General features: G+C 34.7%; 1 protein-coding gene across 50 annotated transcripts in view; it reads right to left on the reverse strand.

Annotated features, from left to right (window-relative positions):
• ank2b (ankyrin 2b, neuronal) overlaps window positions 1–25,974 on the reverse strand; it is a 245,000-nt gene that overhangs the window by 76,174 nt on the left and 142,852 nt on the right. For 25 of the 50 annotated variants that reach the window (XM_073906502.1, XM_073906471.1, XM_073906469.1 and 22 more), the window contains 11 exons: window positions 20,714–20,812; window positions 20,047–20,145; window positions 13,870–13,968; window positions 10,601–10,798; window positions 10,411–10,509; window positions 6,529–6,627; window positions 5,899–5,997; window positions 5,174–5,371; window positions 2,353–2,451; window positions 1,791–1,889; window positions 1,034–1,231 (listed from right to left, as the gene is read on the reverse strand). In XM_073906502.1, the coding sequence (XP_073762603.1) occupies window positions 1,034–1,231; window positions 1,791–1,889; window positions 2,353–2,451; window positions 5,174–5,371; window positions 5,899–5,997; window positions 6,529–6,627; window positions 10,411–10,509; window positions 10,601–10,798; window positions 13,870–13,968; window positions 20,047–20,145; window positions 20,714–20,812 (1,386 nt within the window). Of the gene's footprint in view, window positions 1–1,033; window positions 1,232–1,790; window positions 1,893–2,352; window positions 2,452–5,173; window positions 5,372–5,898; window positions 5,998–6,528; window positions 6,628–10,410; window positions 10,510–10,600; window positions 10,799–13,869; window positions 13,969–20,046; window positions 20,146–20,713; window positions 20,813–25,974 lie in introns of all 50 variants that reach the window. The other 25 variants (XM_073906503.1, XM_073906479.1, XM_073906501.1 and 22 more) reach the window with 1 other exon arrangement.

The raw sequence follows: 25,974 nt of genomic DNA on the forward strand, positions 1-25,974 counted from the left end.
TTTCAGAACTCAAATTCCTTTCGCAAGTGCCATTAGTGCCTGCTGTTCTCACGTAAATCCCCCAGAGACCGCTGTCGACTGACTGACTGACCCACCCCCTATCCTAAAGCCAACCAATAGTGTTTTCGAAAGCACAGATTGACTTAATCACCCCCTTCCATAAACCCAACCAACAGGGTTTTCAAACGTAATCCAAAAAAAGAAAAGCCCTTGCGGCCGCCTCATTTTTACCAGGTTTTAGATCTTACTATGTTCTTACCCTGTTATTTACTTATTTTATTTTTTGAGTTTTGTTTTTGTTTTACATCCTTTCTGGAATCATTCTTCGCCAGACTTGAACCCCGTCATCGCGATAAACCGTGCTCTGCGTCTCAAGTCAGCCAACATACATGGTGAGCTCCTGGCCAATCTGGTAATAGTAGAAAAACCACCCACTCAGAGGTAAGCAGTCAGCTGGTAGCGCAAAAAGAAGCAGAAGCCATTTTAAAGACAAAATATAGCTCTAGCTGCATAATTTATGCTCTCCAGAAATGTGTACAGGGGTACGTTTTCACAATGATCTTGTGTTGCAATTAACAAAAGCACATGTCTCTAAAAAGCACAGCTGCAGTTTATCTTGACTATTTTTATTTTAAGGGTTATTTTGGTCATGTGCAATTGAAATTATTTAGTAACTGTCCTTTTCACAATCGGATGTGGTAGAATAGAGAGATTTCCCCTACTTTTAATGGTTTAATTAAAACACCAGAAGAAGACATCCAAATACATATATTACGAAGTCACATAAAGTAATTTGTTCTGCTCTTGGTAGACTGCATTGGTCATTTTGTAAATGAGCATCTGTGTCTGTGTGCTTTTAATTAGCATATTATAAGTAAATCATCCTAATCAGCAGAAATTTCCATGCCCATTTGCTTTAACGGCTTTGTACTTTCACACTAACAGCATTTTCAGTTATATATTTTTTATAATTCTGCCTCAGAAATTGCCTTTAAATATAACAGATGTAGTGATATTGATTTTAGTCATTTACCTTAGTGGTTACATTGACTTGGGCTCCTCTCTGCAGAAGCAAAGCCGCCATTTCACTATGTCCCTCCTGGGACGCCAGATGGATCGGCATCACCCCCTGTTTGGTCTGGATGTTGGTCTCAGCTCCATATTGTAGGAGTGTGGTGGCAATTTCCATTTGATTCTTTTTTGCTGCTATATGAAGGGGAGTGTATCCATTCTAGGTAAAGAAAGAAAGAACAAAAAGGATGGTTAGGCACAAAAACACAAAACACAAAAATTTGCTACCCAGGCTTATTCTGAAAATGTACCTCTATATTCATATACATACAGAGACCCCCCTCATGATTGTTAAGCGCTTTGGGTGTATGGCCATACACAATAAATGCGCTATATAAATATACATTAAATTACATTACATTACATTTCTGAAAACCGTGAAATAGGTCCCAGGATGTCCCATATGCAGTTTATGTTTTTGCAACTTCACCAGAGGCTGTTTGACTAACTGAATGACTGACTGATAGACTGACCCACCCTCACACTTCCCTAAACCCAACCAATAGTATTTTAAAAAACACAGATTGACCAGAAAAAGGAACAGTGTCAAAAAGCCCTGTAGCTTCCATTTAAAAAAATGAAATGTTGCCATGCCTACTTCTGGCTACATAATTCACGATCTCCAGAATTGTATATAGGGCTGCACTTTTAGAATGAGCCTATGCTGAAAATTTGAGAGAGAGAGAGAGAGAGAGAGAGAGAGAGAGAAGACATCTCACCTTAGCGGTGGCATGAGGAGATGCCCCTTTGTCCAAGAGCAGGAGTGCCACCTTCTGGTTATCATAGTGTGCAGCGACATGTAGAGGAGTGAGACCGTTCTGCTGGGATGAGGGTCAGTGCAACATGATTAAGGGGAACTGTTAGCATTGCAAAAGCATTAAATCAAACCTAAGCACAAATATGGAATATTTAATGCAATAGCAGTGTTAACAGGGATTGTTATTTGTGTGTTAATGTGAGTGTTAAAAACGAAGGTGAGATTATCATCTAAATTAGAGTGCAAGCTCGACAACAAACAAAATCTGGCTCCTTATTAAAGAAAAAAGGAAGAAAACAAAGTCGTTTCCTTTTCTTAACAAAATGTTATTAGTAAAAGAACCGATGCTTACCAGTACTCTTGCAGTCAACATAGCCTCAAGGCAATTCTTTTAAACAACATCCCAAAAGACTCAATGAATTAGACTCAAACCAAATTTTTGTGTACATATTTGTCAAAAATGCCCTGTTAAAGCTACTATGTCTTGAATTAAAATAAATCAGTAACATTTTCTGGTGCATTACCTTCCCAGCAGAGTCAGGAGGTGCCCGTCGCTGCAAAAGAAGCTTTGCCACTTCCAGGCTTCCATACTTTGAGGCCACATGTAAAGGTGTGAACCCTTTCTGTGGATATTTAAAAGGAGGATACAGACGAATCAGATCATTCTAAATGTAGATTGCATTGTATATATTACAGATATGCAATGCTGACATTATTCAAAATGGAAAATATATATTTGAAGTGGTTTTAAATCATAACAGAACATTTTTGATTAAATGACGTTATTGATGGCTCCTATGTTCTGAATGTAGTTTTTGATACTGTCAGCAGGGAGAGACAATGAGTCATGTGAGAGCTTTTACATGGACAGTTTTTTACTAATATATATATTCCAAGTTCCGATCAAGTATTTATTCTACTAACTCTAAAACTCACCTGACCTTTACAGTCTAGTAATACTGTAAATGGAGTTAACGTGTAATACCATAATAATGCAATTGCAAACAATGTTACTGTCTAAAAGAACAATAAAACAAAGTGCAACAAAAGTAATTTCCCTTGGCAATAACATCGCTGATCCATAACTTTTTAACTACTTTGCTGATTTCCAGCATAAACAGACAATGACTTGAACAGGTTTTTTAACCAACACATTTTAATGGTGAACCAACTTCATCAGCTATGTATTGCTGGTTCCATTGGTCTGTCAGCAACATTACATGGACCCAAATCCAACATAATAGTACAGCTACAGTGTAACTACTTTAAGTAAGTTTATATACACCCTTCAGAATCTGCAAAATAATAATCATTTTAAAACAATACAATTGTTGTTTTAAATATTTTATTTATATCATAATTTCTTTATATTTATATGTATTTATTTATTTATATTTTATAACATTATAATTTACATGCTTGGATATTTATAGACCCTTTTCACATTTCTGTGTTTCTCTGTAGTGGAAGTTGTCATTGTTGGGAAAACTTTGAGTGCAGTGAATGGGAGAATACAACAAATATTAGCACTTATTTGCTCAAATAATAAAAGAAAAACTTCACGATGATGTTATAAAGATGTTAAGAAAATGTAAAAAATGTGTGAGACTGATGATGGCAGCCAGAGGAGAGAATAACGTCAAATTTACTGTCCTGTGCCATAGAACCTGCATTAGAAATGCCTCACACAAGTGGTAACTTGTTTTTTGTCATTTGAATTAAAGATGATAAAATACATTCATAAATGCAAATAAATGTTCACATGTTTTCGGAAAAATCTAAATATTAAAAACTTTCAAGGATTTAAGATGCTGATGACCGTTAAACGTGCCATAACAGATTTGCGAAAAGGGTCCATTGAGAGTTTTTGGTTGGTAACCCTTTAAAGTTGGTGGTTCGGTGGTGCAGTGGTTAGCGGTGGTTAGCAAGAAAGTTGCTGATTCAAGCTCTGGCTGGGTCACTTGGCATTTCTGTGTGGAGTTTGCATGTTCTCCCCGTGTTGGCGTGAGCTTCCTTTGAGGGCTCTGGTTTCCCCCACAGTGCAATGACATGTGCTATAGTTGAATTGGATAAACTAAATTGGCTGTAGTGTATGTGTGTATACCCTGGTCCTCCAGGTTGGGGGTTTAGCATTGGGCTAACAACCCACTTTGTAAAAATTAGAAAACGATTTACGAACTACCAGCATGGTGCAGCTAAATATCAACTTTAATATAAAGGCCCATGGGTGTAAGTAAGTAAGTAACTGTTATAAGTCTATTGTGTCTCTCATAAAATCTGAACATTCTGATGACTCTTATTTTTCAGAACTTTTTATTATTCACCCGGGGCAGCACAATCCCCTCAAAGCATGAAGATCGCTGGTTTGAGGGCACTCCGATTTTCCCCACAGTACAAATGACATGCGCTATAGGAGAATTGAATAACTAAATTGGCCGTAGTGTATGAGCGTGAATGAGAGTTTATGGGTGTTTCCCAGTGATGAGTTGCAGCTGGAAGGGCATCCGCTGCGTAAAACATATGCTGGATAAGTTGGCAGTTCATTCCCCTGTGGCGACCCCTGATGAATAAAGGTACTTATCCGAAAAGAAAAGGGATGAATGAATGAATGATTGAATGAATGAATGATTAATGACCCCTTTTAAACAATGACTATATAATTTTGAGGTTAATTTTTCTACACTTACATTGTGTGATTATTGTTTTTAGACTAAGATGAACAATTTCTTTCTCGTCATTTAAAGATTGTAAGCTTTAATGCTTTAAAATATTTGTAAAGTGTACAAAAGTTCAACATTGTGCATTCTTGAAATATAAGGACCAACCCAATGGGTTCTTGTGGAAGCTCAAATGTGATGGCATGACACCACTTAATATATCTTTTTTTTTTTAAATGCATGTATTGAAGAATTCAACGAGGGGACAGAGGGGACATAAGTAATAGGTTTTATACAAAATTCCTTAAAGGGATTGTTCACCCCAAAATTTTTATGAGTTTCTATCTTCTGTTAAAAAACAGAAGAAGATATTTTGAAAAATGCCGAAAACCTGGAAGTCCGTGATTACAGGTTTTGAGCTTAAAAATATCTTATTTTGTGTTTAACAGAAGAAATACACTCATAAAGGTTTCGAACCACTTGAGGGTGAGTATCCCTTTAAATGTGCTCTAAAGTAATTCTGACAAGCAATGTTGATATTTTAATGCACCAAAACAAACTACACGAGGGTGAGTAAAGAATAACAGAATATACTTTTTTTTGTTTAGCTAAACCTCAAAGAAGCATAAATGTTTCAATTAGTTTGAAATCTCTCGTTTTTATGGGTGAAAATCTTACTTTTACTGACCTTGGTAGCTAAGGAGTGAGCAGCTCCAGCTTCTAATAGCACAGTAGTAACGTCCAAATGTCCCTCACGTGCAGCAATGTGAAGCGGGGTGTAACCATTAGCGGTTGCTGCGTCTGGATGAGCCATGTGTTGAAGCAGAAGCTGGACAATCTCTGTCTTACCCAGACGAGATGCAATGTGAAGAGGAGTCTGATCCTCCTGATGAGGGAGGAGAGTTCAGAAAATAATCAGTTGCAAAATCCAAAGTGCCATTAAATCTTTTTTTCTAAAATTAGCAATTAGCAAGAATATTTTCTTCTCTAAGCCATTGAAGTGAGATAACTGAACATAAACATAGGAGAAAAACACTCATTTTAGAATAAATTTTTTAGGCAGCCTTTTTTTTGCATACGAACCCTTCAGATTATGGACATTACTTTTTGGTGTTTTAAATAAGCATAGGGGAAACTTGAGTAAATCTTTGTACTAAAATGTTAACAGTTATGTATTTTGTCATTTGTTGTCGTGTTGTCTAATACAAAATATTAGCCACATCTTGTCACCTTTAGGCATTCTGCTCTTTTAGCTCCTTAAAAGCTTACATCAGTTTCCCACTAGTTGTGAAACTGTAATGCTGTATGCTGTATCCCTGCAGTATTGTTACATCCACTGCTGTAATATGACAGATGAGTACAACATCAGTATTAAGTCAATACATGCAATCTTGAAGCATGCCTTTGGCCTACCCTTGCTCTTGCATCCACCATGGCTCCATTCCTTAGAAGACACCGCACAACCTCCATTTGTCCAGCACGGGCCGCCATATGCAAAGCAGTCTCTCCACGCTGGTGTAAAACACAGGGGAAGGTCATGTAATGCTTTAGACTAGACATATTTAAATGATTTGTAAATGATGACACAAAACCTGTTCCAAAAAACATTTTTTTGTTCAATTATGTCAGTAGTATGTGTGTATATATATATATATATCACAGAAAAGCCATCTCAAATTGTAATTCAGTATATTGGTGGAACAAAACAATACATTGATCAACATGTTAAACACATATTTTAGTATAAAAATATAACTATAAATATAAAAATGCTATTATTAGCAGTAGTAGTATTATTAAATAATAATAAATCTTTGTGAGCTATTTCAATGATGACTAAATTTTCGTGTTTGGATGAACCACCCTTTAAAGCTTTCAGGCTAGCAACAAGCTAATGCTAAACGATTAAAATTGATTGCATGTTGATTCTGCTCTCTGGAGCGTTTGGCATTTACATGTTGAGTTGCTGCTCATGAAGACATTCCTCACTTTTGAAGTATACTGTATAATACATTATGAAGAGGCAGCTCTCTGTTTACTCACTATGTTGCTGACATCAGGAGAAGCTCCATTCTGCAGCAGTAGAAGAACAATGTTGAGGTGACCCATGAAGGCTGCCACGTGGATTGGTGTGAGACCAGACTAAAGGAAGAGAGAAGACAATGAATGACATCAATGTAATTTTGCATTACCTTATTAAATGAGTTATTTAAGTATACATTCTACTATGTGTTTCTATTAAATAAGCACAGTACACATGAACAAATTATATAATAATATTAGTGCTGTCAATCGATAAGAAAAAATTCAATAATTGATTGCATCTTTTTTAGAAAATTAATCGTGATTAATCGCATTTAAAACACTGAAACTTGTAATTTTGGCTATTCAAGTGTAAAATTAATGTAAACGCAAGACAAAAACTATTTAAATTTAAAATATAATTGTTTATTAGAATTTTAGTTTAACTTGTGATTTATTCATGTAAACAACAAACCCACAATAAACCATCAAGATCCTGCTTGACAGCCATATTTATTACAAAAATAAAAACACAGGCATGTTAATGTCATTTGACATTATTAAAAACATCAATACCAATAAAGAAAAAAATTATTTCCAAGTTGGATTCTAAGTGGACTGCAAAATAATGCCAAAATACAGGCATTGCAGATATGGAAATTGAAATAATAATAATAATAATAATAATAATAAACTATTGAATACAAACAGTTGCACTCATTGTAAAGTTGTATTGCTTCAAGTTGAGAACATTAATTATAAAGTAGAAACAATTTTGCTTAGTCCTCCTTTACATTCATCCGCAAATGCACAGAGACTCCCGGATGCCCGCAAATGAATTATCTCCCGAAAATACAGCATCTCCCGCCCGGTCCTTAAATAAGTTGCACACCCCTCTCTACCGCATCCCTCCTAGCTCTTCAGGTATGTCGCACGCAACTCACCCCCAACACTTTTCAGGTACATCTCGCGCGCACTGATACGTTGCTCACTCTACCCCTGACACCCATTAACGGGCCTGACACAGACACACACACAGACAGACCCAGTTGACAGATTCAACACGCATTATCTCGTTCATCAAATTTGCTTAAACTAAGCAATCTAAAGTATGGCTGTTTTTCACAAGGAACGCAAAGCATACACTTTCGTTGCATTTAATGAGGAAACAGGCTTAACTTTGAGGGCTCATACTGAAAGGCAGAGTAATGCGATATCTTTGACAGCTCGCTACTTCACCAGAGACTTTCTGAGTACATAAGACACCAATACTCAGATTTTAATATGATTAAGATAGTACTCTTGTTAAAAGTCTAAGTATAAGCAGCGATTTGATTATCTTAAAGGATCATTGAGTCACGAAATGCGGAGGTTTTTCTTTCCGTTCGCCATGCGGTATCAATTTACCTGAAATTGCATGAAATTGCATGAAACTCTTGAGAGACTGGTGATGCAGCTAATTGTTTTATTATGAAACTTGCCTTCAAAAAGTGCTTCCTTGGTCTGATCCATATTTCTTGCTTGTTAAACACACATCCACCACAACAGGAAGTAAAAAACTGCACTAATTGCGTTAATTTTTAAAAACGAGTTATTTTAAATTAATCGCATACGGTTACGCATTAATTTTGACAGCAGCTACATATATATATATATATATATATATATATATATATATATATATACTCAGCGGATGCCCTTTCTGCTGCAACAAGCATAAATGTTTATATATATAAACATTTATGATTGTTGCAGCAGGAAGGGCATCCCCTGAGTAAAAAAAATGCTGGATAAGTTGGTGTTTCATTCCACTGTGGTTACCCCAGATTAATAAAGCGACTAAGCCGAAAAGAAAAGGAATAAATGAAGTAATATATTCTGACATGCCATACTTACACTTGGCAACAAATCTGCAAAGTTTGAAGTGTAGTAACAATGCAAACTTTTAAAATTAGAAAAATGCATTTAAATTTTTTTTTTTTTTTTTGCATCAGCTAGTCAGCATCTTGTAGGGGGATTTGAGGATTTCTTTTGCTGAAACAGGGTAAAATAAAACGAGGAGAATTAAGTCACTTTTCCACTTTAAGGTACAGTACTGCACAGCTTGGCTCGGCTCACTTCAGTTCAGTTTTGCTCATCAGTATAGTATTGTAGTTGAGACTATTTCAGCTTCAATACAAATGAGTGTCTGGACCTTTTCTACAGACCATGACACTGCCATTTCACATGCTTTTTCTTGCTATGGTATAAAAAAGATTCATTTGTGTGATCCAATAATATTGCACCTGACTACTTAAATATAGCAGGGTTGGTGTCTTGCGTCACGAATCCAATGATTATGATAGTGAAGATTTTCTCTGAAAAAAGAGAAATTTTGGTCATTTTGGTCATGGTACAGCTTGCTTGGAACCTCACCTTTGGTTGTACTAAAAAGTACCAGACACTAGGCATGGAACATAGTGGAAAGGCCCCAAACGTTAAGGTTACCAAACCTGAACCCTACAGTACCATAGAGATCCTATTTAAGGCCTTGAAGAGATTTACAGTAAAATAAAATAGTGATTCAGAATCTTTATAATTTTTTTTTTTAAACACAAAAGGAAACATGTTACCATTGACATCAATAATAGGAAATACACATACAATAGAAGTCTTTGTTTACATGTTTCCAGCTCTCTTTAAAATATATTATTTTGTGTTCAACTCGAAAAAGAATGTCAAACATGTTTAGTGATTGAGAGCATTTTTTTTTTTTTTTTGCAGTTTTGGGTGAACTAACCCTTCAACTGCATTTTAAGCATAATTACTTTAACCTTAACTTAAGCAGTATGTGTCTGATTTGTGGTTTGATTGTTTAAACAGACACTTTTATTAAATTATATTTTGTTTACCATGATCATATTCTACTTTCATAATGCAAGGATTCGTTGGGTATATCCTGTGAATAAGTTTTAATTGAACACATTATTTCTACCGATTGGCCTGAACATATAATAAAATGAGGAAAGTTAAAACAGCTATAGCAACTTTAGCAATAAACTATCTAGGAAAAAAAAATTGTTCTAATTATAAATTCTAATTCTGTGGAAACTCTCTGGCACATGTGGTTCTTGGTTTCCTGAATAGGGAATGAGATGCTGCATCAGTAGGTGTGATAACTGTCTGAAACCATTTAAAAACATGTCAATTCACTGGCTGATGACGCTGAAGCTGCCTCTCGAGGCATTGTAAAACAGGGTTCACATAAGGATGTGTCTGTAATATTATTCCTCAGACTTCAGGAGGAATTTATTGAATCAAATAAAAACAAAAAGTGACACAAAATTTAATTTCCTAATTAAAGAACCGAAAAAAAGCCTGAAAACAAAGGGCTCTATCACAGCAATACAAATATATGTTACATTTTTCTTTTTGTTACTGATTTGTTCACTAACATTTATTATGATGTGATTTCTCTTTCTTGTAAAGTGTGTGCTTTAATTTGTTGTTACAGTTGTAAATGTCCTTAATTTTTTTAATGAAAGAAATTTTTAATCTTAACCCTCTGCGGCATTGGACATTTGGCCTTTTTTCAGTTTCTTATAATGGTATTAAAGGCTAAAGTCTGATGACAATGTATTTAGCACAAATTGTGCTACAATAATACACTTTTGTTGTGAGAAAGAAAGTATGCAGGGTCTTTGTCATGAACATTAATAGTTCTCACACTTGAGAAACAAAGACTGATGTGAGTGAGATTAAAATACACAACAAATCAAACCACACACTTCATAAGCATGAGACATCTTATACTAAATATGAGTGAACAAATCATTATTTGATGAAACGATCATAACATTTTTTATTTTTGGGTGAACTAATCCTTTAATGGAGAACTATAAACCAACTTTTATGATCTATTACCTCAGTGATAGCTTGAATGAAGGCTCCATATTTAATCAGCAGCTCCATCACTTTTACTCTGTTTTTCTTACAGGCGATGTGCAGAGGAGTGAAACCGTTCTGAGAGAAACAACCAGCAGAAAAGAAGTGCACGATTATGACAAAATTTACTAGGAACACAAGAAGGCAATTATAAGAATGATGCATGTACCAGTGCTCGAGCATTGGGATTGGCTCTCTTGTCCAGTAGAAGTTTGGTTACTCTGTAGTGACCACAGTGGGCAGCGACGTGGAGGGCTGTCAGGTAGTCCAGTGTGACATCATCAACGGGCGCCTTGTGCTGCAGCAGGTGCTTGACACACTCCACATGGTCACCCTGCGCTGCCATGTGGAGCGGTGATAAACCATTCTGGATGGAGGTAAATTGACAGGAAAAGAAATAATTTTATCACTTAAAATTGTGGATGTGCAATATTGCTGAACGCCTGTTATAACAGCACACATGATAATGTTACCATACAAACAACATATGATCAAATAATTGATCAAATAATATTTTACTGTATTAAACTTCTTTGAATTAATTTTTCTTTGAATTTACTTATGTGTCATTTATTTTAAAGGGAAAGTTCACGCAAAAAAAAAAAAAAGTCTTCATCATGCACTCAAACTTAAATTATTTGCCTAAAAAAGCAGCCATTGACTTCCATGGTGATTTATATTTACACCTTTATTTCTATAGCACTTTTTACAAAGTAGATTGTGTCAAAGTCAATAGCTTTTTTTTTCAATCTTCTTCAAAATATCATCCTTTGTTTTCAACAGAAGAAAAAAACACGTTTCAAGGTTTTCATGGTTTGGAACAAGTGGAGGATCAGGAAATGATGCCAGAGTTTAAATTTTTCTGTGAACTATCCCTTTAACCAAACTATAATGTTAATTTTTCTTACAATGGCTGGCCCGCTATATTCTGTATTGTTTTGTTGTGGACAAGTGATTGACAGTTGTGTCATGTTAGAGAGAGAGAGAAACCTTTTCACAACACTTGCCAGTTTGTTGTCAACAAGTACATATTAATCAGAATCATAAAGTAAAATAATCATTAAGCAATAATCCTTGGATCCTCTTTAAAATGTTTAGTATTTGCACTGAGGGCTCCATGGAAATATTTAGATTATATTTACATTTACTCATTTAGAAGACACTTTTATCAAAAGCCACTGACAAGTGAGAATAAGAGAAGCACATCAAATCATCAGAGAGTAAAAAAAAAATAAAAGCTATACTGTAGGTCTAAGTTACTAAATATACAAGTTCAAATGTATTTATTTATCTTTTTATGTAACATCCTTTCAAACTTTTCATCCCACATAAAGTGGGAAGTTCTTTAAAGAGGAAAAATTTCTTTAGCTCATTAAAATGTTCTTCACATTAAAAAAATCAATGTTTCTTTGAAAAAACGTTCACTGAAATATTGTCGACTATTATATAATGTTTTTTTTTTTACTTAATTACTACTACTTAATTAAAATGAGCTAAAACAACAAAATTCCTTATATTTCATTGGGACAACTTAATTTTTTGTATGTTCAATCCACATTTGTTAAAAGTGTTAACTTAATCGATTTGTGTTGGGGCAACATGAATGAATTGTCTGGAACCCGGCATTTTTTTACAGTGTATATAATATCTACCAATCTATGGATCAAGCTTTTAATCTCTGAATATTTCATCAAGATCTCTTGGAACTTCAGATCCAAGAGATTTCAGTTAACTGACTGAAACTTAGGGGATCAGGCCGTTAAGTTATTTTCTCTAAACCTAACATTTAATAATTTCAACATCTCATCTAAAAAATACTGCTAAAACGTTCATGATTTTTTTTTTTCTATAGTTGAACAAAAAACAAGATATTCAGAAGAGTGGTGGAATTTCCAGTGTAAAAACAAAAAGCAGTGTTCAAAATACCAGTGTGTGGAGGATGTGTGAAGAATAAATAAATGATGAAGAACAAAAATGATTTTCATTTTTGAATAAACTCTTCCTTTTTTGGGGGTCTTAGTGTTTTATTTTTCTATTTTTGTCCTGTCTTGTTCTAGTTTGGTAACACTGTTTAAGGGGGTCTTCATAAAAATGAAATGAAATCTTTATTAAACCTCTTTAATAAACAGTAATTTATTATACATGGCAGCTCACATTAATATAAATAAGATTTTATGCATGTGCATGGCAGCTTTCAAAACTGTCATTAGCTCAGTTATATCATTTTAAATGCAAAGGTGACATTGGTTGACATGTCTTTGATATGACATTGTTGTCTTTTGTTAACGTGACATAAACCAATATATCATAATCTTTTTTTGTCTTTGACAACATAATTGTCATAAATCTGTCATAAACATGATTTTTATGAGGTCATTATAATTTTGGTATTCATTTGATAACATTCATAAATATTAAGTAACATTAATTAATATTTTTCTTGACATAAACTACAGTGTTAAAATTAGAATTTGTCTTTAAAATGTCATTAAATGTAAAATTAAAAAAAAAGACGCAGTTATAGAATTATTACTGATAAAATTTAGTGACAAATTCATTGTTCTATTAAGAAGTGATCAGAATAGTATTCATGACACAACCATTATGGCCTCACAACAGTCATGTTTATGATAGATTTATGACAAGTTATGTTGTCTTGGTAATGTCAAGTGTCAAAAACAAAGACAAGCTGTCATCACAAACGCATCTCATTCCTTCATTCATTAATTCAATCATTCATTCATTCATTCATTCATTCATTCATTCATTCATTCATTCATTCATTCATCAGCTCAGTCCCTTTATTCATCAGGGGTTGCCACAGCGGAATGAACTGTAAACTTATCCAGCATATGTTTTACACAGTGGATGCCCTTCGAGCTGCAACCCAATACTGGGAAACACTCATTTACACAAATACACTACAGACAATTTAGCTTATTCATTTCACCTACAGCGCATGACTTTGGACTGTGGGGAAAACCAGAGCACCCGGAGGAAACCCACCCCAACATGGGGAGAGCATGCCAATTCCACACAGAAATGCCAACTGACACCGCCAAGACTCGACCTTCTTGCTGAGGGGCAACAGTGCTAACCACTAAGCCACTGTGTCGCCCAGAAACACATCTCAAAAAGATGTGTAAATATTTCATTTAAAATAGCCTAACTGAGCAAATGACACTGACAGTTGTCATTAGCATGCATAAAATCACCTCCGTGTTCATGACATGTCATGTCATTATCATAAAGATTTTATGACAAGTCATATGAACACCCATTTAAATAAAGTTTGACTTTTTTATTATTATTGTAAAGCACTTTGGTACAATTTTAGACGTTTTAAACTGCTCTACATGTAATAAAATTTGTAAAAATAATTAAATTAAGGCTTTTGTAGTAAATGCTTCATATATTTGCCCAATATTAAGGGGCTACCTTGGTTCTGGCCAGCATCGGGGCTCCTCTCTCCAACAAGAGCTCCACTGCTGTGTCATGTCCACTTCTAGCAGCACAGTGCAAAGGCGTGAGGCCGTCCTGCAACACAGACACAAACACATTAAGGTCAATTAAGTGAATTCATTACAAAGCACTTTGGGACATGAGATCTTACTTACATCTTGAAGTGAAAATGAAAAGTGCATGTTATATTGACAGACGGCTTCATTTCCACTTCGTTCCCTTTACATTCAACCAGAGTCACTCTCCTGCATTTCTTACACTGCAGTACAACGTAGTCATCATTGCTGATAGCACATAAAAGGCACTGCTGAAGTCAGGAACAACAGAGAGAGAGAGTGTGTGTGTGTGTGTGTGTGTGTGTGTGTGTGTGTGTGTGTGTGTGTGTGTGTGTGTGTGTGTGTGTGTGTGTGTGTGTGTGTGTGTGTGTGTGTGTGTGTGTGTGTGTGTTGGATAATACATCAGACACTGCAGGAGGGAGACTGCAGAAAAAAAGGACAGAAAACAACCAGCTGGACTCAACACTGCAGTCAGAATCTGAAGAAGAACACAGCCGGTAATGGCTTTATTCAGACCATACACACACCCACACACACAAAAACAGCTACAGTGACTCATTATCAGAGGCGACTGCTTGTAGGTATCATGATTTTCCTATTTTTAAATCAGACAACATTAAGTGTATGTACATACAGTGCTCAGCATAAATGAGTACACCCCATATTGCACTGAATGTAGGCAATGTATTTTGGTTCATTTAAACAAAACAGATTTATTGAACAGATATATTTATTAAAATAACATTTTATTCACCAAACATATTTAGAAATAGAAGGATAACACAATTAAATCATAGACTGTAAAATATATGGACGTAGTATCCGTGATGTCACCCAAAGGTTTCTGAAGGGCGCAAATGCTACAAGTTGGTGTGCACAACCGGTGCCATTTTGTTCATATGGTATCGCTCCAACTGGGGGAAACCACATGACCACATGTGCTTGATTGTATACTATATAAATAAAGTGGTTAGTCCTTAAAAAATATTGTTGTAATACATTGAGCCACTAAACATTGTTCTTATGATGTTTTTCTAAACAGGATGAAAACAAATTACTTCCAAATACTTCAGAAATAGTCTGTGTCAGTAAATGCAAGGCTATTGATGAAATCCAGCATAACACTGTATGACAACATTTCAGATGACTGTTCTAGAGCCTAAAGCTAATCAATCTGCCAGATTCTGGAGTGCATTTCAGGTCTAAAGAAAAATATATATGATAAATGATATTAAATAAAACAAATACATTTATAGATATGGTATATAAGTATATCATTTTACTCAACAGGGAAATGGAGGCCACATAAATAGTTTGTAAGCAAAATGATGTGCACACAGCATTCCATATTATCTAATAATTGTAAGAAATAAATCCAAAAAGCAACCGAATATAGCCACATAAAAAAAAAAAAAAAAAAAAAAAAAATATGATATGTCCAGTTCAGTGGCTAATGAGCCGGAATGACGGCGACCAGCAAGAATAGCTGTCACTCAAATGGCCATGCCCTTAATTATGCAGACTTAATATAACTTCATATAAAGGAAATGGATTCATTATAAAAAAAATTCACCCTCTCACAGTTGTCATGAAGGGTAACAGGCTGTAAACACTTTTTTTTGCTGTAAAGTTGGCCATTTTAATAGTAAGCTCAATAGAAATCAGCTCTATTTTGGAGCCAGTACTAGCAGAATTTTGATGAATTGCAGTTTCAGTTACTTTTCAAGTTACTTTTTTGTTTTATTAAATATGCAGTTTTAAATATTTTGCTAATTGAAAGCCTATAGAGTAATAAACCTTATTCAATATTAAAAATACTGTTCAAATTATTTATTTGTGATGCAATTGGAGATTTCAGGTACCCCAATAATTCACATTTTAATATATTTCAGAATATTTACAATTTAAGCAAATTCTTTTCACACTATTTTGTTTAATGAGAATTCTTTATAGATTTAAAAGAATTGTCAATCAGCAATCTTCATTTTTTAAGACAGTTGGATGATGATATATAAATGAGATTACACAAATACAGACAGAGCCAAACATAGGCTTTTAAGACAACTGATAAATACACATACACACACACACACACACATGTAGGGTCCACCCAGTTGGCCCAATGCCGGTGTCCACTGGTGGATGAAGGTTCACTGCATGTTCGGTCTTTCCAGTGCACAATGTTGATTTATATTAAACTTAACTCATATCTGACTCCAAATTTAATATGAGGTGGTTTAGAATATTAATATATTTATCCTCGTTTTATCTGACTCCAATTATAAAACATTAAGAAGATTATATCAATATGTAATTTAGATAAATGTTTGAACCGTTTGTCTTCACTAGTAACTATTACATCCGTTCATTCGGGTGCTCATGTCGCTCAGAGAAATCGCCTCGGCCGAAGGCGTCCCTCACGGTCACACTCCGGTCAGTCTTGAATATTAAACAAAGGTAAATTGACTAATACTTTAGATGGCCGCTACCAGCGCGCTCGTTCTAAAATACTTTAGTTAGTCCCGCTTAGATGTACACCTTTGAGTTAAGACAATCATCATTTCTAATTAGAGGTTAGGGCATTAATATAAATGTACCCGACTACTGGACTCTATAGTAACTTTGGTTTTCACCAAGCCCATGGTTTCCCATATGAACTTAATTTAGAATAATATTACCTTCAAACAAAGGTCGGGTACCCAATCTAGGTTAGTCGTGCAACACCTTGTTGACCTAGACGGAAGTTATCGCCCTTTCCACCTAAGTACACATGAATCAATATCAAGAGTCAGCCGGATCGCTAAAACACAATTAGTGTGCCAATGCTCCATCTCAATTGGATTTTAGTCCGTCTACTGACCTGACGCAAGACGTGCGGAAACAAGGATACAGCGTAATCTAATTAATAATTATAGAGTGAGCAAAATATGGTCAAACATTACAATTTATTAGTCAGGTAAATGTATTATGCCAATTCAATCAGTCAATTCATAAATGATCAATACAAAACATCAAATTATCAAAGATAAATCCAAGATGAAAAAGATGCATTCCTGACTTTGAAATATACATAACATGGGGCAGACCCCATGTTATGGGCTGATCTGGTTAGGCAGAATCGCCCTGAGCTTTTCTTAGTCCTTACCTTAAATAATCCAAGAATTCCCTCAAGGAAGGGGGTGTGAATGTATAACAAAAGGCATTCACACTTAGTGTCACACCCCTCACAGTGGATCAAAAGATGCCTGAAGTTATATATTTATTGTTCTGATTATGTCTATTTCTGAGAGAATGAGACCATTGTACCAATCGCACTGAGACATTTCAAATGATATCAAACATGATAGTTAAAGTCAGTTTGGTTAATTCTAGAACATTCAAACATTGAAATGACCATATGTGTGAGTTGGGGGATGAAGCTGAGTCTCAGCATAGTCAGATGCAAATGCAGCAGGAACTGTTTTTTCCCGCATTCCTCCCTGGTGGGTTGTGAAGTCACCAGTCTCTGTTTTCAGCTCATGTTTTGAATTGTCAAAGATATCAGAATATTTGCAATATTTCAATTCTTACACACAGACTTACACAAAGCAATTGCTTTTTTTCAACGTCTCCAGAATCCAAATTATGCTTTATTTATGATACATACACAAGTATGAAAGGCAATTTGGCATATATAGCATTTGAACAAAATGCATTAAACTTACATTAAGGCAGTGATTCTGAATGTAGGCAATTCAATTGTTATAAAAGGCACTGCAGTGTCTGATGTTTGCACTCAAACATGCAGGTATACTGGTAAAGTCTAGATGGCATAGAGCTCTGGATACTCACAACAATAGAACAGATTTTTTTGTGACACTGTATAACAATAATTAATATTTTTACATTCCTGTAAGGGTTGGGGTAGGGATACAGATAATAAAGAGTTAATAAATGATACAGGATAAAGTTAATAAAATACAATTTAATGGGATTGTTTTTTAATTGCTGTTTTTACATCACTGTTAAGGATGTAAAGAAAATAGATGTTAATAAAATAGAATTAAAGGGTAAATTAATAAATACTATAAATAATCCTCATTAACTTCTGACCACAACTGTATCTCTTTAAGCAACAACCCAGTATACCATTGCAATATCTTTCATGAATAAACATGAGATCTGGTGTTTGTGTATTTGACAATCATAGTGCCACTTATGCAAATGAAGTTACAAAAATATTAAATAAAAAAATAAAATAGACCCATTTTAATGATAGAAGACTTTTGGGCCCTATTTCTTTCCATACTGTACAGTAGTGTATGCATTAAATGGTTGTGACATGGTTTTCAGCATTAGCACTGTGTGTACATATTGTATTCATGCAGCCTGATTATTATAACAATACATGCAGCTGCCACATGCACTTTGAATTGTTTTTCCCCACGCATGTAGTTTGTCCACAAGATGTCAACACTGAAGACAGCTGTTGTTTCAGGGTCAGAAAAGAAGTTGAGGAGAGCCAGCACACATATGTTAAGTGGCCTACTTTCAATTGAGTATATTGTACTTTGAAGGGATGTGTGTTTGTTTATATTTGTAAAAATATTCAAATATAAGTATATTTTAAATTTTAGTGAAAATTAAAAAGTTTTAACAATTTAGTAATGCATATAAAACTAATGTTTGTTTATTTTTTAGCTATTTATTTTTTTATATTTATTATTTTTTTAATCAAATTATTATTTTTTTTCTAGCAATTAGTTTGATATTAAGAAGATTACCTGCCTTTAGGAAAACCTTTACATACATATTTTAAAAATCTAGGTCTAATCATAGAATTTCTTTGCAAACTGCCATCTACAGTCAAGTCCGAAATTATTCATTCCCCTAGCAAATTCTGATTTAAAGTTACTTTTATTTAACCAGCAAGTTTTTTTGATAAGAAATAATGTAGGCTTCTCCCAAAAGATAATATGACAATTTACAAGAGGCATCACTTTACAAAAAGAAATCCTTAGCTTTTATTTACATTTCAACAAACATTTTTAGTCTATGGGCTCTATTTTAACAATATAGCTGCAAAGTGTAAAGAGCATGGTTAAAGCTATTTTAAGGATAGAAAAAAAAGGTTGGCGCCCCGGCGCATGGTCTAACAAGGTTGTGCTTATTCGCTTAATGAGTTATGGGTGTGTTTGTGCATAATGTGCATTAAACCAATCAGAGTACTGTATCATCTCCCATTCCCTTTAAGAGTCAGTTGCCTGGCGCCATGTTGCAATTGCTATTTACATGGCGGAGTTTGTAAGTAGAAAAACTGAACACTTCACTAGCAGGAAAACAGATAAGCAGACCATCTGCAGCACGGGCATAAAGAACAAGCCTCCTCCATTCATCATCCTTACATTCTCTTTCTCTTTACTTTTAGTCTTTACTCCTTTCCTTTCGTGGAGTAAGAAAACGGTGGAAAAGCACTCAACTAAAGACATCCATTAGCCTACATATTTAATTTCATTTGTTAGGCTCAAAGATTTGTTTCAAAACTATTTCCAAATTCAGTTTTAATTTCCAGCAAACGAATAAATGAACAATAATAACAAAGTGTGGTCAAACAACTGGGATAATTTATGTATAAAATGATTTTTGAAATATTTTAATCCTTTAATTTTTTTACTTATGTAAAGATATTTGCGTATTGCTGTACATCCTTAGTGTATTAAGCAATGTGTATGCATTTAAGGCGCACAACTAACACGCTCTGTGCTGGACTTTAGAGCAGCTTTTAGCTGGTCAATCTCTCAGTCTATTTGAGTTCCTCAAAATAGCAATGCGCCAACAATGAACGTTAACACACTTTTTAGACTGGAACTCTCATGAGTCCACAAAGTGGCGCAAATGGATTTGCTATTTAAACAACGTGGCGCAAAACAGGAAAATTAGGGTTATGCTAGTCTGAACATGGCAATACATTGTGCCAAACACATCTTGCGTCTTATTGCGCCGGGTGTAAGATAGGATCCTTTAACTTTATTTTTAAGACTTTGCCAGGGGTATGAGTTTCAGACTTGACTTGTGTACAGTATACGTACAAAACTAAAACTATGAAGTTTGTACTAACCCTTGTTTTGGCATCAATCTGAGCCCCTCTGTCCAACAGAAGATGAACCATATTAGTGTTTCCCCTTTTGGACGCAACATGCAGTGGTGTGATCCCATTCTGTATTGAAAAAAGAAACAATGACAATGATTTGGGTTAACTTTGGTCCAAACTCTCATCAGCTTCATAAATATTCTACAATGACATATAATTGAAGTCAGAATTATTAGCTCTCCTAATTTATTAGCCTCTCCTTTACATTTCTGTTTAACAGAAATAATATTAGTTTTAATAACTAATTCTCAATAAATGCTTTCTTTTATCTTTGCCATGATGAAAGTACATAATATTTGACTAGATATTTTTCAAGAAGCTTCTATACAGCTTAAAGTGACATTTAAAGGCTTAACTAGGTTCATTAGGCAAGTTTGGGTAATTAGAAAAGTCATTGTATAAGGATGGTTTGTAATTAAACAAGACTTTCTCTCTGTTAAACATAATTCTGGAAATATAAAAAAAAATCACATAAGAGCAAATCATTTTGACTTCAACTCTATAGCATTGAAACATTTTTAAATCTGAAGACAATCAACAATATTAGTATTGCATTTTTTTTTTTACTATACTATCCATAATAGAAAAAAATACTAATTTTCAAGTACTTAAGAAAGTCATATCCAAAACATACCCTTGCAGTGAAGTCCACAGCAGCCCCTCGATTGAGTAAAAGTGTAGCCACATTTACATTTCCGTAGTGAGCAGCAATATGCAGAGGTGTGAATCCACTCTGCAAAAAATACAAAATAAAAAAGGACGGGACACAAACCAAAGCACATGAGAACTCTGTCAACATTCCAACCATGCGTCTGAGCCAAGCTGTCAATAAACACAGATCTAAGATCAGCTAAGCACATACGATACAGCCATTTTCGCTGACAATTAAAAAGCTGATTTCAGATCTGATATTAGTGGCACCTTCAACTCCAACCAAACACTGTCGCCTGACTTTATCTGGTCCCAATAGACTGCATCAGCATGCAGCAGTCACATGTAATATCACATGACAATATAACATGGGTAATTATAGAGCTCATGGTTGCCTCGAAGGCAGCTTTAGTCCCATACGAAAAAAAGCCTGAAAATAATCTTTACACCTGAATTTTAATGACTAACACAAACATACACATATAAACTCCTAGACAGAGACATGCAGACAGAAAAAGATGACAAAAATCAATTAATACAAGTAGTTAAAAGTCAACAGAACATGAAAAAGAAACAGACATTAAAGAAGACATACTGTTCAAGAATAATGGAGAAAAAAAGAACAAAATAGAAGACGAAAAAACACCAAAGGAATCATAAAAGTATCCAAAAAAACAAATGTGCAGTATGTGTGTAATATCAGTAATAAAATCATGTCTGGATTGTAAGAAGGTAAAGATTGTAGAGGAGTTTGAATATGTGAAATTCTTGCCTTACCTTCCCATTCTGAAAGTCAGGGTCCGATTTAATGTGAAAACATCATTTACAAAAGTGTGAAGAATATATTGACTGTGTGAAACACGTTAAAAGCTGGTGCAAAATCAAATATGCGATGCAGCATGCTGTGCAGTGGCAACTTTACATTCAATCCTAACAAGCAATTGACAGAAATGAAAAATCTGATAATCATAAAGATGACTAACGACAAATCCTTTCCTTTTATACATGTTTTTTAGCATTCACACTGGTCCCACTTTATATTGGTCATACTTACATCAAAAATACAGTGTATTTATTGTGTTCTTTTAGTTGGTGTAGGATATGGTTAAAGCTGTGAACAGGTTTACGTTTTAGATAGACACAAATAAAACTACAGATATTTTTAATTATGACTAAAATATGAAACATAAGCAGGCCTGTAGCCTGCCTGGTGAAAGGGGTGGTTCTTTTTTTTCTCAAAAAGTGGAGCTTTTTGCAGCTGTAGGCCTCATTTAGGCTACTAATCAATAATGAGATTTAAATACTGCATTTTAGTGACATTTTAAGAACTATTTTAGCTGAAATAGATTGTCGGATGGTAACCAAAAAAGTACATTTGAAAATTCATGGATAACAACAATGGCCTAAATAGTATTCAAATTCATTTGAATATGGGCATTCATTAGTCATTTCATTAGTCATTTTTTGTTTCCACGGAACAAGATTTAGAATAAAAGTTATTTGTAAAATATTTTCTCAATTTAAAAACACTATAGTAAAATATGACATCACTCTTCTCGCAGTTGAAATTGGTCGTTATTTGGAAAAAAGAACAAATATCAGCGCCCAGGCTAACTGCTTTTTAGATTTTATTTAGGCCTGTATTCAGCTGACAGCGCATGCACATGTGAGATACCAAGAGAAAAAGTAAATAACAGATTCTTTAGTCTAAACGACTCAGAAAAACTTTGGCTATATACTCAGAGAGTATAACAGGCTGCAAAATATATGTGGGCTACACCATTAGTAATGCTTAATCAATGCATTTGCTTTAATTAAAAAAAAAATCTAATCCTTTTAATCTTGCAGTTATGACAATTTTTTAGACATTTTGTCTGTTTTTATTCACTTTTTTTGTCATTTATTTCTCATATGCTGATTATTTTATTAATTTGATTATGTAAATATATTACATAGGCTATTTTATTTACATATCTAAAATGCTTTGGCAAGAAAGAGAGAGAAAAGCAGACTTTACCTGTCAGTGGGTGCACATGGCTCCTGAATAGCATAAAACAAATTTTTTTTTTTATTTCAGTCTTTTTTGAGTGTTTTTTTTTTACAAAAGGAACAGTGTCATAATTAATACAATTATTATTAAAAATGAAACTATGTTTTGTTTGTCGCATATAGTTAACTATTTATGTGCTGTGGGTAAATGGTGTGTTTCAATCTGCCCACCACCACAAATATATTTCAAACCTGCGGTAAGCACTTTGATTGATATAGTTTTTTCCAATAAGGGGGTGTAATAACTACATTTAAATTTTTATTAAGTGTTGTTCACATTAAATTATAATAAAAACAATTGGTTTAAAAAGTATTTTGTGACACCCATAAAAAACACCCATTTAAATAATAACTCTACACCAAACTAAAGCATTTATATTAGGCCTATATAAACTATAAAAAAATCTATGCAAATTAATGCAATACTATATGTAAAAATTAAATTATTATATACTATAGTAGCCTATAGCCTATAAAAAAAAGGTCAATATTGCCCTGTTGTCTCTCATCTTGCGCAGTGTGCGTGCATTGACTCATGAGTGACAGAGACAGAGGAAATGAATTCAAATAATATAGGCTAGAATTAAAGTAATAAAGTCCACTTTCTTTTGAATTATAGTAGGCCTATTTAAAAACACTGCTTTATTCATTTATTTAGGTCTACTTATTTGTATGTATGTCTGTACCTTCATTTTAGTTTTATTTCTTTAATTTTACTTTCCAAAATTACTACTTATTTCACTTATGAAGTTTACAATGATAATAAAGCTTGTTGAAAAGTTTGTAATGATTAAAGAAGGAATTATAATGCTTTGTTTCATTGTTTCATCTTAGCAGAGTATTTACAGCTGTATAGGCTGTTTCTGTTCATTCACATCCCGTCTATTTGTGCCCTCTAGCGGTATAGTCGCAAACTACGGTTATACCTAACATCACGTTCTGACTCCTTTAGAGTGGCGGCGGAACAACTTGCGGCGGTAATGCTACTTTTAAAGTGTCACCCACTGTACATCAGATTGTGTGTTTTCTTGCACAGCTGAATGCAGAACTCATAAAAAAAAAGTTTTTATTTGCAATGCCTAAAACTAATTAGCTGAAGTCACACCAAAGCGACGGCCAATAGAGGATTCCAGAAGGTCTTAAAGCCTCTTTCAATGGGTTATTTTTACTGTTTATGATGGCATAGCAGTCAAAATAGAACAAATGAGCTCATGTATGGGACAAATTCGGAACCTTTGTCAGTGAGGGGTAGGTCTTTTGCATCACCCAAACCCCACCTGGCTACCGGCCTGATATGTGTACACAATAAGTCCACTGCATCAAATAACTGAAATGTTAGTACATATTAATCAAAGACACTTAATATAAAGTGGGTTTTAAGCATTCATACATCCAGCTCGAGTGTGATATAATCATCAACATTAAATATTAATAAAAAGCATAATCATTTTAATACATCATCAATTCTATCATTTAAACAGCAACAGTTGAAGAACCGATACGCCACCTGCAATCATTCAAACGCTATTTTTGTTGGATGTATGGATGTTGAAAGAGAATGATTAATCCATCCAAATGCATTTTAGCATGGGCTCTATATAATAATATTAAAGAGCTTAATGCAATCCCACTAATGCGTGCTGGGAGTCAAGCAACTGTCGTTGAAAGGCAAATTCATGCCACCGGGGTCAGTTTAACCTTTAATGTAAGAGTAATGAAATAAACAACTATTTCATTAAAGCCATGTGACTGGTTTCCTTAGACTTGTGTGTATTTTAATATTGGCAGCAAGCAAAGCCAATATAAGACAGTGTTGCACTTGTCTCTATTATTTGTCAGTCAATCCTCTGTGGTATTTGCATGTAGCACTTACAAACTACAAAGTGTGAAAAATTCAGCTCAACAGAGAATGCGGTAGCGTTGATTGTGTAAGGTAAAGTGCAGATTAAAACCAACTAAACAGTGAAATATTAATTCGTGATGAAGAGGATTATTCGGATGACAGACACTGTCTGAACTACCAACCCAGGCTCAGTCTGATTGTGTACCCCCATATACATTTCTGGAGAGAGCAAAATACGTCTCAGGAGCTTTTTTTTTTTTTTTTTTTTTGCAGTTTTTGTTTTTTCACAAATCCGCCAGAGGCCGCTGTGTACGGTTCTTCAGATCTCAAATTTCTCTTGCGAGTGCCATTCGCACTTGCCGCCGTCGATTAACTGACTGACCAACCAACCCCTTCCCTAAACCTAACCCAGTGTTTCCCACACATAGACTTTACTTGGGCAGGCCATACAGGTAATGTAACGAGGAAGCTGACACAGAGGGATCCATCTGCAGTATGTTTATTAAACTCAGAGTCAGAAACACAAGCCAAATGGTGTTGTAGACACACACGTGAAAATCAGGAATATATAGTCGAAAGGCAGGCAGCATACACTCGTTGGTCATAGTAACAGGCATAGATCAGGTCTGGCATCTTAAATCGTAGATGGATAGGAATGCAGAGGGTCGGGGCAGGCAGCAAGGAAATCAAGATCAATAATAGTCCGGGTCGATAACAGGCAAACAATCAGAATACAAGGATAAACGCTCTGTAATGTTGACTGGGCAAACAAGACTTCGCAAAGAAGTGAGCGTGGATGCTGCTATTATGGGTGTGTGTGATCAAAATCAGGTGCAGCACAATCAGTGACAGATACGGGGCTTCTGGGGGATGTAGTGTTTAGAAGTCCGGTGAAAGAGACCTCTGCTGGCCAGTGAGGGGAATAACTGGGACCGAGCTGGTGACAGGTATATTAACAGCCACCCAAATATTTTTGTTGACACTTTTTTTTTTTTTTTTTACAATTATTATCATCCGTTAACACTTTTTATTCTGCCTAAATTAACCAAACATCCACAATCGAGTAGTGGATGTAGTAGTGGAAAATATTCTTTTTGTGTGCTAGACCCACAGAGATGCACCTTTTTGGGGTTTAAAAAAAAATTTGTTTGGCTGGGGTTTCTAAATATCCTGAAATGTCCAGGAGTTCACTTTTGCTTTCGCTTTCTAAAACGTATATGTGCTTCTGCAGCACTCTTTTATTAAGTACTACTTTAAGCTTGCTTCACAGCTGACAGAGCACACAGAGGCATGAGAAAGAAAAAGTAAACAATAGCTTCTTTAATCTAAATGACTCAAAAAAAACTTCATTG

This window comes from Danio rerio, chromosome 7, assembly GCF_049306965.1.
Source record: "Danio rerio strain Tuebingen ecotype United States chromosome 7, GRCz12tu, whole genome shotgun sequence".
In the NCBI taxonomy this organism is placed as follows: domain Eukaryota; kingdom Metazoa; phylum Chordata; class Actinopteri; order Cypriniformes; family Danionidae; genus Danio; species Danio rerio.